This window comes from Felis catus, chromosome B2 (genome assembly GCF_018350175.1).
Source record: "Felis catus isolate Fca126 chromosome B2, F.catus_Fca126_mat1.0, whole genome shotgun sequence".
Lineage (NCBI taxonomy): Eukaryota > Metazoa > Chordata > Mammalia > Carnivora > Felidae > Felis > Felis catus.
Window position 1 is genome coordinate 133,258,272 of NC_058372.1, and position 15,901 is coordinate 133,274,172.

Here is a 15,901-nt window from a genome sequence, read left to right on the forward strand (position 1 = left end):
ATCGGAGTTTTCCTTTTTGTCATAAGCTCTGGCCGCTTCATTGGCTCTAAATATCTGATGTGTTGAATGTGTAAAGGTCATAAGACCACAGAAAGAAGAGACCAGAATTCTCCTCGGTCTCTACTATCAGATTTTATCTGGACCACTTTTTCTTATTTCTTCAGCTTGCAGAAATGGTAGGGTGTGAGATTTCTCTACTCACAAATACGTTTCTTTCGTGCGATTGTTAATCAGGACTAAAGAAGACGGCAGTGTTCAGTGTCTGAGTGAGACCCAAAACAATAACGACAGACCCAAGGCTCTAGGGTATCTTAAGGAAGTATTTCTTCTCCTGTGTCCTATAAGAAAAAAATGAGAATATTTTAAGCATGTGTATCTTTGTGCGGCTATCTAGAATCAAATTTTACCTGTTCTAACAAAGCACACAGAGGGATGAATCGTTTCGCAGCCGGCTGTGGTTAATTTCACCCCCAAGAATGCCAAAAGTTGTCTCCCTGAATTTGCAACCTTATACTTGCGTTCCAGGTGTCCATTCTTGTGTTACTGTGCACACCTTAAAGTGAGCTGGGAGATTTATAATTACCCAAGTCTTCTATGAAAGACAAATGCCAGAAGTCACCTACACCACCCACTGTAGGATTGTTCTTGGCATGGTGACCAAGGCGTGGTGAATTTGTGCATGGAAGTATGAGCTGTCAGGTCTTAAGTGGCAGTAAAGCTAGGGGGTACTTTTCTTCTTGGAGTTATGTTATTAACTCCTTGAATGAAACATATCTTCGTTTTGAATCATGACCCCGGGAAATGCCCACACCCATCTCACCTTAACGTATGTAAATTCCATTTCTCCCACGACTCTCAGCTATGAGAGAACGCAACCGTCAGTATTTTGAAAGTGGCTCAGCTAAAATGTTTGCTTTCCTGCGCTCAGTCACTTGAGCAGTCCAAGTGACCCCTTTGACAAGGCAGAACAAGAAATTTATCCCTCCAGTATGGAGCATTTTGCAAGGGAGGCTGAGTTTTGGAGCACACAAATGGTAAGTTGAATGAAGCGTTTAAATATCAAGGGCATCATACTGGGCATTTTCCTTGTAGCTTTTCATAAAATTAGGATGAAAGAGGAATTTATCATCAAAAGATTGTAGTCTTGCTCATTATTTTAAAGTGAAACATGCCTTCTACATACCAAATGGTATTAGTGAGAAATGACTTTGGATGGATTGTTTGGGCATAAATTTTTCTAATTTTATTGCTGAACCATACTGAACATCTTGTGGGCATACAAGATATGACCTTAATGAAACAAGACGACTCACTGACAGAAAGGAACTGTGAAGTCAAGCTAGGATTTTAACACAAATGAAGAATTTCTTGGAACTCTATATTGCATTGTCATTTTTTATTTTAAGTGTACCTCTTTAAGATTTCATGTATACATATGTAAGTGAATATATATATATAATAATTATAGCGTATCACTGGAAGACCATGATAAAGGAGCATACTGGTGTCTAAAATTAACTTTTATGATTTTTAAACTGGGAATATTCAGACCTGCTGTTTCCCTTTATGTTACAAAGAACTGCTGGGTTTACTTCACATGAATTGGTCAAGTCCTGAAAGCCTCTGAGAATGGTACAGATTCCCCGGCCTCGGTGACCCTGGCTGATCATCTCATTTTATTTATTTATTTTTTTAACGTTTATTCATTTTAGACACAGAGAGAGACAGAGCATGAATGCGGGAAGGTCAGAGAGAGAGGGGGACACAGAATCTGAAACAGGCTCCAGGCTCTGAGCTCTCAGCACAGAGCCTGACACGGGACTCGAACTCACGGACCACGAGATCATGACCTGAGCCGAAGTCGGTCGCCCAACCGACTGAGCCACCCAGGCGCCCCTGATCATCTCATTTTAAAGTTGAATAAACTGAAGTTCCCCTAGTTGAACAACTCCGAGTTGGGCTACAAGATCACAGACTTCAACTCCAGCCCAATGCTTTTTCAGTTAGTATATGTCCTGTCCCACAGTATAAATTTTCATTTTGTTTTCTCTTTCTAATGTGAATTTGAACTTCATTGGAAGTAGAAGATTCTGTCACAAACGTAGGTGATTTTTTTTTTTTACTGCATGAAGTTGACTATAAGAGCAAATTAAAACGTCACTTCTATTTATTAAGGATATGCATCATCCCTGAAGTCTTAGCTTTTAGTGTTAAATCTGAGATGGCAAGTCTTATTGTATACTTTTGGAGAAAGGAGGGTAAACTATACTGCACTGTCCCCAGGCATCACTGAAAAAGCACAATATTCAGATGAATATTCAAGCTTTTCAGACATTGACCTTTGTGTATCCAAGTCATTCAAATCATTTACTTAGCAAGCATATCAACCACTTGTATTCTGGAAACTGAACTATTTCTATGCTCTTGTGAGATTTAGATTTTTTAAATTCCTCTGTTTTTTTAGGAGTTCATTTGTGACCAACTCCGGAAAAATGAAAGGAGGTTTTTTTTTTTCCCCGCATGCCCTCTGGGCAAAAAGGAATGTCTGTGCATTTAGGGACTGAGAGCTGATGTAGCGCAGGACTGATTGGCTCCAGTGGGGCCCAGAAAGAAGCCGAGCTCAGGAAGTACACGAAGGGATGAGACGAAGGCATTGGCTCTCTCCACTTTGACACTCCCAGCCCCCAGCCCAAGGAGATTCCCAGTCACATGAGAGAATGTGAGAATTGTAAGGTAAACAGCTATTAGGCCAATTCGTGCTAGCTTGTTGTTCTATTAAGCCTTGATTACCCTGACGGCCATTTTGAAAATTCTCTCCTACTTGGAATTTCTTTGGTCCCTGACTCTGTGTCTGCCACTACACGTTGTCACCAGTCCCCTTGGCACGTCGGTGGCCACTAACCACCAGGTCAGTGGCCTCAGAAACCGCCTTGGGTTGCTGGCAGCAACTCAGCAATCTCTTGTCAGCTCCTTCTAGTCTGGGCGTTGGATTAAGTAGCTGCCAACTGAGACACCCGGCGACGGGCACGGCCCAGGGCAGGAGGCGCTGAAATTCGTTACAATCCAGAGCTGCTCAGGTGATGGAGTGAATCAAAAGAGATGGAGGTTTGAAAGGCTGGCTTAGTTTCAGTGTCTTTCTATCATAATTAACACACCCCACCTCTTTTGTGGTCAACAGGTTGTTATCTTGACTGCCTAGATCGTGAGACATAGAGATTTAATGATGGGCTTGACGCTCTCTGGTTGGTAAGCAGGGTGGAAGTGAGACCTCTAAGCCTCTGCTCTCAGAAGCTGGCAACTTCATACACGATGGTGGACATTCTGTGTCTGCCTTCTCTGCCTGGGGGACCAAAATAGTTCCTCCGTCCATAGTCCTCGGGTTGTTCTTTGTTCTTAGTGCGCGTGCGTTCTTGCGTGGCTTCCCTCTTGCAGACTGCTTGTGTTGCTTAGAGGCGCACTTCCATGCTGGATGCGACTGGGTAACACTTCTCTCCCAGAGAACAGTGGCCCCTGGAAGTTCACATTCGCGAGTTGCCTCCAAGCGCGGCTGCAAATCCCCAAGGCTGTGTGCTCATCAAGGACAGCTGGTAGATCACATCCCTGCCCAACACACAACCTAGCACAACAGTCACGCAGGCTAATTTCAACAAGGATGAACTAAATGCGAGGATGCAGTGGACAGGAGGCGGCAGTCAGCAGTGGGCATGATTTGGGGGAAGTGGACAGTGGTAACTGATTCTCTGGTCCTGGGGGCTTATCACCATCCACGAGACCCAAACCATCTTCCCCCCCCCCCCAAGCCTAAAACCCTCACTTGCCCCCATCCTCTTTCTCCACATGAGCTCACCTGGACAAAGCACCAAGCAAGTGCTCACAGAGTTGAGCCTCTGTACTACTCTGTTTCTGCAGCGAACACAACGGGAGAAGACATGCTCTTGACTCATGAAGGTCAAAATATAATTGAGAGACACGATATACGTACATGAAACGATTAGAGGACAAAATCATATATAATTGAGTGGCAGGGTGCACGGTTCAGACATTAACTGTAATAGTGCTTCTGAAGTCAGGGTGGTCGAAGGAGGCTGCATCAGGAAATAGACTGAGAAGGATGGGTTGGATTTGAAAAGGAGAGAGATGGGCATCCAGGTGAAGGGGACACCATTGAGTAAATTCCGGGAGACAGAAACAGCCCTTGTGGTGGAACGGGACTGAGTGTTGGTAAAGGAAACGCGTGTGACGGGGAGAGACAAAGCTGAGCAGGTCCTGAAGAAGCTTCAAGGCCAAGCAGACAAGCTAAGACCTGGTAGGCAATGGAAGCCATGGAAAGCGTTGGAACAGTGGAATGGAACGATAAAAGCAGTGTTTAAGGAAAATGATTGTGTCCAGGTAGATTGAGTTCTGAAGATTCTAGAGGCCAGTTTGGAATGAGATGCCAGTGGTCCCAGATTAGAGCGGGGGACAAGTGGAATAAGGAGAAAGAAGGATATTTCTCAGGGAAAATATGAAACACTCACTGATGAATAGGATCCTGTATGGTGCAGACTATACAAGGTGAGCAAATGATGGCTCTCTGGTGTAGGTATCAGTCTGTCTTTACTCAGAATAAAAGAGAAGTCCAATTCTTCTCCTTAGATCTACTCCTAAGCCATTCTCATACCTCCTTCCCTATTCCTTGAGTTACCCAAACCCTCTGTAGAAAATTCTCCAAACACCAGTACCCATCCTGACAATTCAGGCCAAAACTTCTATTCCAGGCACCACCCCTGCTACCCAGAACACTTTGATCCCTTAAAACTATCCTTCTCCCACACCCGCGTTCTTCAGACTGTGGGACATTTCCTAAGTTCTCTCTTAGCTGCTGTTTGCTGAACGTGAAACATCTTTCTTCTTTCTCCCTCATGGTCTTAGTTTTATTTCTAGTGAGTTTAGTCCTCACGTCTCTCCCCTCTCTGGCGTTATTCAGAACAACATCAATTTGCCCCGTGATATCTGGTTTCCTGACGGTATACTTCAGCATTAGATGGTCCATTTTGCCGTGCATATACATAGTTGTGCTTGACTTAACATCTCTCCTAGCACAGAGAAAAGGGGTACACAGTTCACCTGATAGTTTGAAAGGGAAAACAAGTTATCACAACAAGTACACAGGTGAAAAAAACCAAGGGGTTGTGTATTGAGACTGAAATATCCCGGATAGATTTCAAGGGAAATTTTGCATCATAGAAGGTTGAAGAACTTTAAGAGATCATGAGCATGTTCTCTTTAACCTGAAGAGTATTTTTAATAGTTTTTTTTCTTTTGATCTTTGAGCCAACGTTTAAAATTCAGAAGATTTGACATAACAATCCAGAAACTTGTTTCCTTGAAAAAAGAATCAAAAGATAGGTCAATAATCAGCTGGAGCTGAGGATTGCTATCCCCTGTAGATGGGGCATGCACTGCCCTCCTCATCTACATGTTCCAGTACTTATCAGGACGTGTAGACATTTGAATTTTGAGTTTGTGACCCAACTGATTTCTTATTGTCTAGAAAAGAGACACTGAGGCACACAGAGATTGAAGAGCTTTCCCAGTATGCCTCAAGGGGTTGGTAATAGTACAGGGATTAGAATTGAGCTTTGCTCTGACTCCTTGACCCTCTTTTTTCTGCCTTTTGGGAATGTAGTTGTTTCCTGAATATAAGACCAGAAACGCTGACGAACTGGAGGAAGGCAAAGGTCTGCATGGGGGAACATTCTCATCAGCCAAAAGGGACCCTGAACAGGAGTTCCTGAGAGCAGGAATCTGGGGAAATCTAGAGTAATAGTATTTCACGGGGCACCTGGGTGGCTCAGTTGAGCTTCCGACTCTGGCTGTCGGCTCATGTCATGATCTCGCGGTCTAGAAATCGAGGCCCTCGTGGGGATCCACACTGAGCATGGAGTCTTCTTTTTTTTTTTTTATTTATTTTTTTTTTCAACGTTTATTTATTTTTGGGACAGAGAGAGACAGAGCATGAACGGGGGAGGGGCAGAGAGAGAGGGAGACACAGAATCGGAAACAGCCTCCAGGCTCTGAGCCATCAGCCCAGAGCCTGACGCGGGGCTCGAACTCACGAACCGCAAGATCGTGACCTGGCTGAAGTCGGACGCTTAACCGACTGGGCCACCCAGGCGCCCCTGAGCATGGAGTCTTCTTAAGATTCTCTCTCCCTCGCATTATCTCTGCCCCTCCCCCTCTCGCACCCCCCTCTCTTTCTCTAAAAATAAAATTAAATTAAAAGAGAGTATTTCCTAACTGTGACCGTTGATGTGATTTTATTTTACTCCATCGTATTTGCTACTTCTAATTCCAAGAGGTAACATGCTTCATAATTAGCTTTTCCCCTTTGTTACAATTTCTTTACTTAAAACAACAACAACAACAACAAAAACTGTGTACTTGAAAATATGGCAGTTGGGATATAACACTGTAAGTGTTCGTATTGAAAATGTCCCAAATTTCTAAATGAAACTTACTGATAAAAACTATTCGTGTGTGTGTTTTCTCGTCCACTTTCCTCTCCTAAGCTCAATTCATTTCCTTAGACCTCTGGCCTGCACTGTTAGAGTCTCCGTCTTGAATATGTTAAAATGACATTGGCACTTGGCGAGAAGCTTGCAGCCTCCCGCAGACTCAGCCGGGCTGTGATCTCCGCAGGCTCACAGGGCGGGAGGGAGGGGGCCGTGATCATCCTGCTTATCATTATTGATGTGGCTTCAGCGACCTCTGATGCGTTTCTGTCCAGTGTGATTCTGGATGCAATTCAGAAAACACCTGCTGAAATCCTTGCGAGAAATCCATGTGTGTGCCAAGGCCGGGTGATTGGTGTCGCTCTTGAACAACGTGAAGGTCAACCTCTTGGCTCTCCTTTGGTAGTTATTTTAATGAAAGTCAGAATTCTTTATGGGGTGAATTTTAATACAGACCTAGCACAGGCTGGCATTTCTACTTTTTTGCAGAGTAACATTCAAAATAGCCATTTAACTAAAATGGAAGATGGGTGGAGATTTCGCAAGGCATTTGGAATTGGAAGATGAAAAGGAAAGAGAGATTCTTTGTGCTCTCTGAAATACAGGAAAGCTTAAGATTAATGTTGGATCTCTGTTTTTACTACATCACTCTCATCTTCTTCAAAGGAACGGTGCCTCTCTGTTTGCTTTCTTTTCCCTAGTGGGGGTTCTTTCTTCCCCCTCCCCAAACCCTTGAAGCCTTTGGCTGATGTAACAAGATCATTCCTTACGTTGGTGAGGATGTTTCCACCCTAGCATTGATGCTGTTGCTTCCGACTCGGGTTCTATGTTTCTATCTACTACGTGCATATATGCGTTGTAAATGAGAGACAAAAACTCTGTAGAGGTATTGGACAACAAGTCCACAGTAGAAGTTTCCATGCATAAGAGTTCATTTGATCTGAGGGCACGTGGATTAAATGTGATATGGTTGATATAATAAATTGACTAATGACAATAATAACTAACGTTTTACATGTTTTGCATGTTTACTAAGTGTTTGGAACCGTACTAGGTATTTCATGGGCATTATCTAATTTAATCTTCATAATTGCCCCTATAGTCCACTAAAACGAATGTGATAATAATCTGTGTGAGTTAAGGTTTAGTTTTAGACACAGTTTAAGAGATTATCTGGGCTGGAGCACCAGAGTGGCTCAGTCAGGTGAGCACCCATCTCTTGTTTTCAGCTCAGGTCATGATCCTAGCCAGGGTCATGGGATTGAGCCCGCCTCGGGCTCTGCACCAAGCAAGGAGCCTTCTTGGGATTCTTTCTCGCTCTTTCTGTGTACCTCTCCTCCACTCATGCTCTACCTCTCTCTAAATATAAAAAATAAGGGGCACCTGGGTGGCTCAGTGGGTTGAGCATCCGACTTTGGTTCAGGTCATGATCTCGCAGTTCGTGGGTTCGAGCCCCGCGTCGGGCTCTGTGCTGACATCTCAGAGCCTGGAGCCTGCTTCTGATTCTGTGTCTCCCTCTTTCTCTGCCCCTCCCCCACTCATGCTCTGTCTCTCTCTGACCTACCATAGGGAGAACAGTTCAAGTCACTCAGAATGTTTACTCTGGAGAAGACACTGCTCTGGGTTGCGCAAAAGCCTATTGCCCCCTCCCCTCCCCCAATTAGTGGGCTGGAGTATATGACCCCAAGGGTTCCACCAGTGACACTGGCTATGACCTTGGCCAGTGGATGTGGATTCAGACAAACATAGGTGGGGAGTAAGGGAGAACAGAGAGTGGGGCAGCAAATCAAGGACTCTGGGAGGTGCCCAAGCAGAGGAGGGTAAAGGGTTTCTGAGCAAAGATTACAAACAAGGGGCCGAGGCTGAACGCAGCCTGCAGACTCATCGGCAGTGAGCATTCAGGGCCAGCAACTGTTCCTTTGAATGCGACTGGAGGCAGGTACTCTCTGGGTATTTCCCCAGTCCCTGCTCTCTCTTAGTCTCCAAGCCATCCACTCGAATGCACTGGCCTGGCAACAGGTGGCCCAGATCTGAAGGCCCTGGTGTATAAGGTGACCTAGCAGCAGGTAAATGCTGGATGAGGTCTCTTTTTTTCAATAATCTGTCATCCAAACTGTAAGCATGAGAGAAGGGCCACAAGGTTAGTGAGTCCTACTTTGTTCAGTTGTGAGAACTGCACACTGAGAGGGAATGCCCACTAAAAACTGAGCCACATGGAGGCCGATTCTCACATCACCAAAGCAAGACAGTGTCCCTGGTAGGACTCACTCAGTCACCACCCCATGCGCGTCTATGTTTCCTCCCTTCCGTGACTTCCTCTGCTTAGGGGAGGAAGATGACCCATGGGGCCAAAGAACCTAAATGCGAAAACACACAAGAGCTGGTGGCTGAATCCACCCTTTCCAGCTCTCCCAGCAAACATCGCCCAAGGTCTGCCCTCCCTGGGTCTGTGGGCTGTTCCCCAGGAGGGAGGCGAGGGGGCCCTGCCACAGCCTGGGAACCAGACAAGAAGTCATGACCAAGCCATGGAAGGAAGAGAAAGTAGAGAGAAGAGTTGGGGCTGGTTACAAAACAACCAGCACTGGGGCACCTGGGTAGCTCAGTTGATTAAGCATCCAACGTCAGCTCAGGTAATGACCTCATAGGTTCCAGCCCGCATCGGGCTCTGTGCTGACAGCTCAGAGCCTGGAGCCTGCTTCGGATTCTGTGTCTCCCTCTCTCTATACCCCTCCCCCACTTGTGCTCTGTCTCTTTCTCAAAAATAAATAAACATTAAAAAATTGGGGGGTGGGGAGCGCCTGGGTGGCTCGGTCAGTTAAGCGTCTGACTTCGGCTCAGGCCATGATCACATGGCTCAGGTCATGATCTTGCGGTTTGTGAGTTCGAGCCCCGCATCAGGCTCTGTGCTGACAGCTCAGAGCCTGGAGCCTGCTTTGGATTCTGTGTCTCGCTCTTTCTCTGCCCCTCCCCTGCTCACGCTCTGTCTCTCTCTGTCTCAAAAATAAATTTAAAAACATTAAAAAAAATTTTTTTTAAGTTTTTCTTGAACAACCAGGACCAAAAGGGGTAGAATCTCCAGAGAGAAAGCTTATGTAAGAAGTTCCAGGATAAGGAAGAGTAAAGAAAAAGGGAAGTAGCAGAGAGAAGTAACAAGACCAAATTAAGAAATGGAAGACATAGATACATTGTTAGAATGAATTTTCAGTGGTGGACACGTTGTCCTTGAGACATTTGAAAAAAAAAAAAAGCAGGAAGAGCTAGAAGTACTCTGGAAGAAGCCCTCATGTACAGCTGAAAGGAGTTGTACAAAGAAATACTATGTCTTTTCTTTTGTCTCTGGATTGCATTGCTGAATGGCTGGCTCTACAAGTCCCCAGCATCCTCCATGATGAGAGTTCAGGATTGGTGCTCCCATCCTGGGGGCAGAGCTCCCAACAGCATATGCCCCCTTCCTTGGGTCATCTTTCCATTCTCTGTTCTCTCTCTTTCTTTCCTCCCTCCCCGACTTCATACCAATAAGGAAAGAAAAACTTGGGGAGACCTCTGGTGCAGGCTCCAATAACAATCTTGGCAGGTAAATTTCACACATGCAAAGTGAGTCATTTTCTCATAACTGAGATCAGGGGTTGTATTCCTCCCAAGAGAAAAAACACTTATATTGACGTGTTTATGTTTTGGAATAATAATATTTGTCCATGTGAAAATATGTGCAATTCCTTTCTGCCACACCATATGGCTGATTACTATTCATAATCCAAACAGTAGCAGCTGCTGCAGAATTTCGAGAATGAGTTTCCTTAAAGTAAAAAACGGGCAAACTATTGGATGCCACATATTTTCCAGAGTATCACTATTCACCAGAAATCTACATATGGGTCCTTTTCATTAATCCAGTATAGTCTTTATTAATAGCTCAGAAGTTCATTTTTCTTTTCTTTTCTTTTTTTTTTAAATTTTTTTTTTCAACGTTTATTTATTTTTGGGACAGAGAGAGACAGAGCATGAACGGGGGAGGGGCAGAGAGAGAGGGAGACACAGAATCGGAAACAGGCTCCAGGCTCCGAGCCATCAGCCCAGAGCCCGACGCGGGGCTCGAACTCCCGGACCGCGAGATCGTGACCTGGCTGAAGTCGGACGCTTAACCGACTGCACCACCCAGGCGCCCAGAAGTTCATTTTTCTATATCCCCTTTTATTCTGTCCCTCTCATCCTACCCCACCCCATCTCGACCTGTGCCCCCAGGGGCTAGTCTACGTTGGGAAAGTGGATGCACATCAGCCAAAACCCTTGGCCACAGAGGTTCTCAGCATGGTTGATGTTGACTGGTGACGACGGCCAGGAAAACATTGCAGTGTGTTTTTGCCCTGGTTCTCCACGTGGCTTCCTCCACTGCTGAACTGCACTGTAGATGTGTGGTTAGTCAGACACATGGAGACACTGAAGCAGTTAATGATCCCCTCTTGGGCCTACTTGGCCCAACGCTGAGGTAATGGAAAATGTAGAGTAGCACTTTCTACAGACCATTTGAATGTGGTTAGCAGAAACCCTTGAGGTTTGAGGAGGAAGTGATTTGCCTAATGGGCACTGGACAACACCGTAGAAACCACCACAAGCAATGGTGCAAAATAGCCTAATTTCATAGAGAAGTATCTGCAAGTCTTCTCCATATCATCACATAGTCTTTCCGAGTCCCCCCGCCACCAAAAGCTGGAAGCTTTAGAAAATCAAAACACTCTTTTTCCTTTTTTTCCATTAGAGTAGCCAAAACATTCTTTATGCTGATTCTACACATCACAGTGGTAAACATCCAGACTATTTGGCAAAAAAATTAAAAAACTAAAAAAAATCCTGACCCAATATACCAAAACTTGAGTCTACGACGAAAGTATATTTAGTGTAGTCTCATTTAATAACCTGAGTTTGTGTGATGTGTCATACATAGTTTTCAGAGTGTTTTCATGTATATTATTAGTAATTGAGACTTTTTTCCAAGAAGCCTGTCAGGTGACCCAAATCAATGGACGTTCAATGGGACTGGGATACTGTCTCTGGCCTGGGTGCATTGTCCTATTCTCCCTACAACAGGCATCGCTAATTTCCAACTTGTTTCCGTTGTCTTCCTTAGCCATTTGTCTTTTTCAGGTGTCTCCTGGTCAGGTAGCTAAGTACCTGCTGCTTTGATCACAAGTTATAATAGGGTGATTTATCATTGTCATTCTCCTCACTCGCAACAAGAGAGCAACCACAAGATATTACAGAATTGGTCTGCGTACTTGGCCTTTAACAACAGTCTCTGATTTGAAATGGCATCTATGCCTCTGTCATCTCAGAGCTCCTCAAGAGGTCTCTGAGTCAGCCTTAACTTTACCTTCGGGTTGCACTGGGTAATTGTTTCATAAACTTCTCTTTTCCAGACAGAATATCTGACAATACTTCCAAGTTACTACTTGTGTTTAGTAGCCGTGTGTGTGTGTGTGTGTGTGTGTGTGTGTGTGTGTCTGCTTCTCATTTCTGTGTTTCTTTATCATCATAATCAGCCTGACTCAGGCCAATTATGTGATTGCCCTGTAGCCCAATAACGTGATTTCCGTGCTAAATAGTCCAAATACATTGTCCCGATAGATCACTGAAATCTTCTACTTGGCCACCTTCTCCTGTGCCCAGTCCCCAGAAAATCTTTGCCCTGAAAGCTCAGCCCTGCCTACTCTTAGAATCTGTTCTGACTCACTCGTTAGTCTTTGCTTGAACAGAGATCAGTCCTGCTGTCCTAAGCCTAGTACCTGGTGGCCCTGGACTAAGTCCTGGGCACGCTGTCTGCTGACCCGCACCTTAGCTCAGGCCTCGCGAAGCTGGTGGGCATGTGTGGGATGCTGCCACTGTCATCTGATTTCTCCCCATGCCCTCCTGCTGAGATCAATTACCCTACCTCACCCACGGGTTGTCCTGCTGAGCCAGCACTACCCTTCTGTGTTCCATTGACTCGGAGCGCCTTCCAAATGGGCCTAGAAACAGAGTCATGTTATGATTGTCATGGGCTGTAGGCACTTTCATCTTTATGAGCCCCTGCCTCCGTTAAAAAATATGAAAAGTTGTGTTTTTTAATTGTGCTGGAAAAAAAGGCAAACATACTGATATTATCCATTAAAACATTTCTTTGACCTGGAAGTATATTGTTTTCTTCTGATTTGCTGAAAAGAAATGAATACATTTCCCTGGAATCCCAAATGTCTTATTGCAAGCCCTAGGCACCGTGCTTAGCGTGACTGATGGATAAGGGGCCCTCGCTAGAAATGGGCTTCTGGGGCAGGCCCTTTTGCCTTAGATCAGTGTTTCAAAGTTCAGCCTTTTGCGAGCCACATTTAGAAATGTTACCATTTGCTCTTCCCGATACAAGTCTTCACCTACTATTTTTCTTTAAATTTACCTTCTTTGAAATTGTAATAACTGTCTTTTTTCAAGGACACTCATGCCACTGGCATAAAGTTGCTCTTATGAACAGCATGTTTGCATTCCCCCAAAATTCATGTGTTGAAGCCCTAATCCTCAGGGTGATAATATTTGGTAGTGGGAACTTGGAGAGGTAATTAGGTAACAAAGGTAGCGCCCTCAAGATAAGCTTAGTGCCCTCATAAGAAGAAGCACAAGAAAGCTCATTTCTGTGTCAGCTCTTCGTGTACCCTCCGTGTGAGGACGCAACGGAAAGACGGCTGTCATCAAAGTGGGAAGTAGGCGTTCACAGGAGCCGAATCCGCCAGCGCCTTAACCTTGGACTTCCCAGCCTCTAGAACTGTGAAAAATAAGTGCTGTTGTTGAAGCCACCTAGTCATGCTAACTTGGTATTAGCAGCCCAAGCCGATTGAGACACTTGTCAGAAGTAGAAAGTACTCGTTGATACAAATTAACATAAATACATTATGCAATTTTTAAAAATTTAAGCTTGTTCGTGTTCAACCTAATGCTAGCATTCTGAGTTCCTCAGCATCCTTTGTCCTCTACTAGTCCTTGTGGAGTCAGTGGTGGGACCAACGCCTAACCCAAAGGTGTCCCCCTGGTCATGGTTTTCAGTGTATTCCCCGTCCACCTGCTGACATCCAGCTACTGTCCAGGTTCCTGCTTCAAAACAAATGAGCCGACTAGACATCCCCAAGTCAACTGAAACATTGACAGATCATCCCCACCCATTAGACTGGATCTTCCGGGAAAAACGTCGCTGGCTGCCGCAATCCTGACTCATCATTTCTCTCTAGAATGACACTGTCCAGTAGAACCGGAAATGTACTCTGTCTCCAGTTGCCAATACTGGACTGCCAGCGGACACAAGTAACTACTGAGCATTTGGAACAGTGGCCACTGTGACTGAGGAATGAGATTGTTACTTTCACTTAATTTCAATTAATTTAAATGTAAACTCTTTAGCCACATATGTCTATTGGCCACCATATGGCACAGGGCAGCATTACAGCGTGTGATTTTGACTGTGGCCATTCTTTTTGGGTTCTAGATCCATCCCAGAACGGATTAGTTCTAAAATTCTTTCCCTTTGCATGAGGCCTGTCACGCCACACAGCTTGGCTGATGGTTGAAATGGATGATACTTAAGCTAGTCGATATTTACATCCTACAGTGAAAGAAGGCTCTGGGGGGAGATGTGAAAGAAAGAAGCAGGAATAGAATATGAGAATCCTGTGTGCTTCTGAGTGTCATGGGGAGGAGGAGGGGAGGAAGGATAGAATGGAGAGATTGAGATATCAAAAATTGAGATTGAGATATCAAAGATCCCCCCACTTTTCAGTCATAGAAAGCTAAGAATAACCAAGATACAAGCTGTATTAATTTCATCTTATTTCCCGATCATTCTTCTCTTTTTTCCACTGAAAACAATTGTCAGTTGGGGGTCAAAGGTTTAGCTTCAGAATAAGCAGTCTGCTCAATAGTTTGTCATTAATGTGCTAAATCTAGAAACGGCAGCTATAGCTGGCTTCAAGCCCCAAGCCGTAATGTTTAAGTCTTTGGACCAACTATATTGAATCAGGTTCAGGACAAAGCCTGGCACTTACTCATGCAGGCCAATGAAGCCCCAGGTGCCCATGACTGCATTTGTTTTGTTTTTTTTTTTTTTATTTTTTTGTAAGTTTATTTATTTATTTTGAGAGAGAGGGAGAGACAGAGCAACCACACATGGAGGGAGGAGCAGAAAGAGAGGAGGAGGAGGAGGAGGAGGAGAGAGAGAGAGAGAATATACCAAGCAGGCTCCCCACTATCAGTGCAGAGTCAGACGTGGGGCTCAAACTCACCAACCACGAGATCATGACCTGAGCCAAAATCAAGAGTCGGACGCTTAACCAACTGAGCCACCCAGGCGCCCCCATGACTGCATTTAAACAGACTTTTGAGGAGCCCAGTAATGGCACTCACTGGCATAGCACACACACAGATGACTGTCTATCCATTCCTGCCCCACCACCCCCTGCTTCCTCTCCTTCGGGGCCCTCTATTCCATGTGGTATACTGCTTCTTCTGGGAGACCATGAGCTTGGACAGTGACCCTCTCTAGAACTCTTGGAATGGGATGGCAAATTGATTACCTAAGCCAATGATGGAATTCTACTTCTTGCACTACGTATTGATTTTGGAAGAGGAACATGACCTAGGGCCGGCTGTTGAGGAACACTTGGAAAAATTTGCCTACCAACAAAAAGAGTTGCACAGAAAGAGCTCTTTCTTCCTCCACTGGCATTGTTGGGTCTACAACTGAGACCAGAAACTAGCAGCAATTTTCACCTGTGAAGTATAAAGATGACCGGATGGATGGTGGAGGGGAGGGGTGGACAGGGTCCTTGCACACTAGAACAGGCAAATTAACCCTGAGACAACTCGGACCTCCTTTTTGTGAAATAATCAACCTCCCAATAGATTAAGACATTCTGAATTGGTCTTCTGTTATTAGCAGCTGAAGTCATCATTGCTGATACAATAACACATCGTGGAGTTCTTATTGCCTCTAATTTGACTTAAAACTTCTTTGCACCAGGATATGAGCAGGACAGAGCCTTAGCCTTTCCCTCCTTTGTGGATTGGAGCTATGATCTTTTCTGACAGTTTATTACTTTACTTCTGGGATGCCTCTCCATATAAAATCCCTACCACGGGGCGCCTGGGTGGCGCAGTCGGTTAAGCGTCCGACTTCAGCCAGGTCACGATCTCGCGGTCCGGGAGTTCGAGCCCCGCGTCGGGCTCTGGGCTGATGGCTCGGAGCCTGGAGCCTGTTTCCGATTCTGTGTCTCCCTCTCTCTCTGCCCCTCCCCCGTTCATGCTCTGTCTCTCTCTGTCCCAAAAATAAATAAACATTGAAAAAACAAATTAAAAAAATAAAATAAAATCCCTACCAAACTTGACCTATTTCTTCC

General features: G+C 44.9%; 1 protein-coding gene across 2 annotated transcripts in view; it reads left to right on the plus strand.

Moving 5' to 3' along the window:
• Positions 1–924: 924 nt before the first annotated feature.
• SASH1 (SAM and SH3 domain containing 1) overlaps positions 925–15,901 on the plus strand; it is a 337,965-nt gene continuing 322,988 nt past the window's right edge. The window contains exon 1 of one of the 2 annotated variants that reach the window (XM_023254477.2): positions 925–1,034. In XM_023254477.2, the coding sequence (XP_023110245.1) occupies positions 990–1,034 (45 nt within the window). In that variant the 5' untranslated portion in view covers positions 925–989. The remainder of the gene's footprint in view (positions 1,035–15,901) is intronic. The other variant, XM_023254482.2, reaches the window with a different exon arrangement.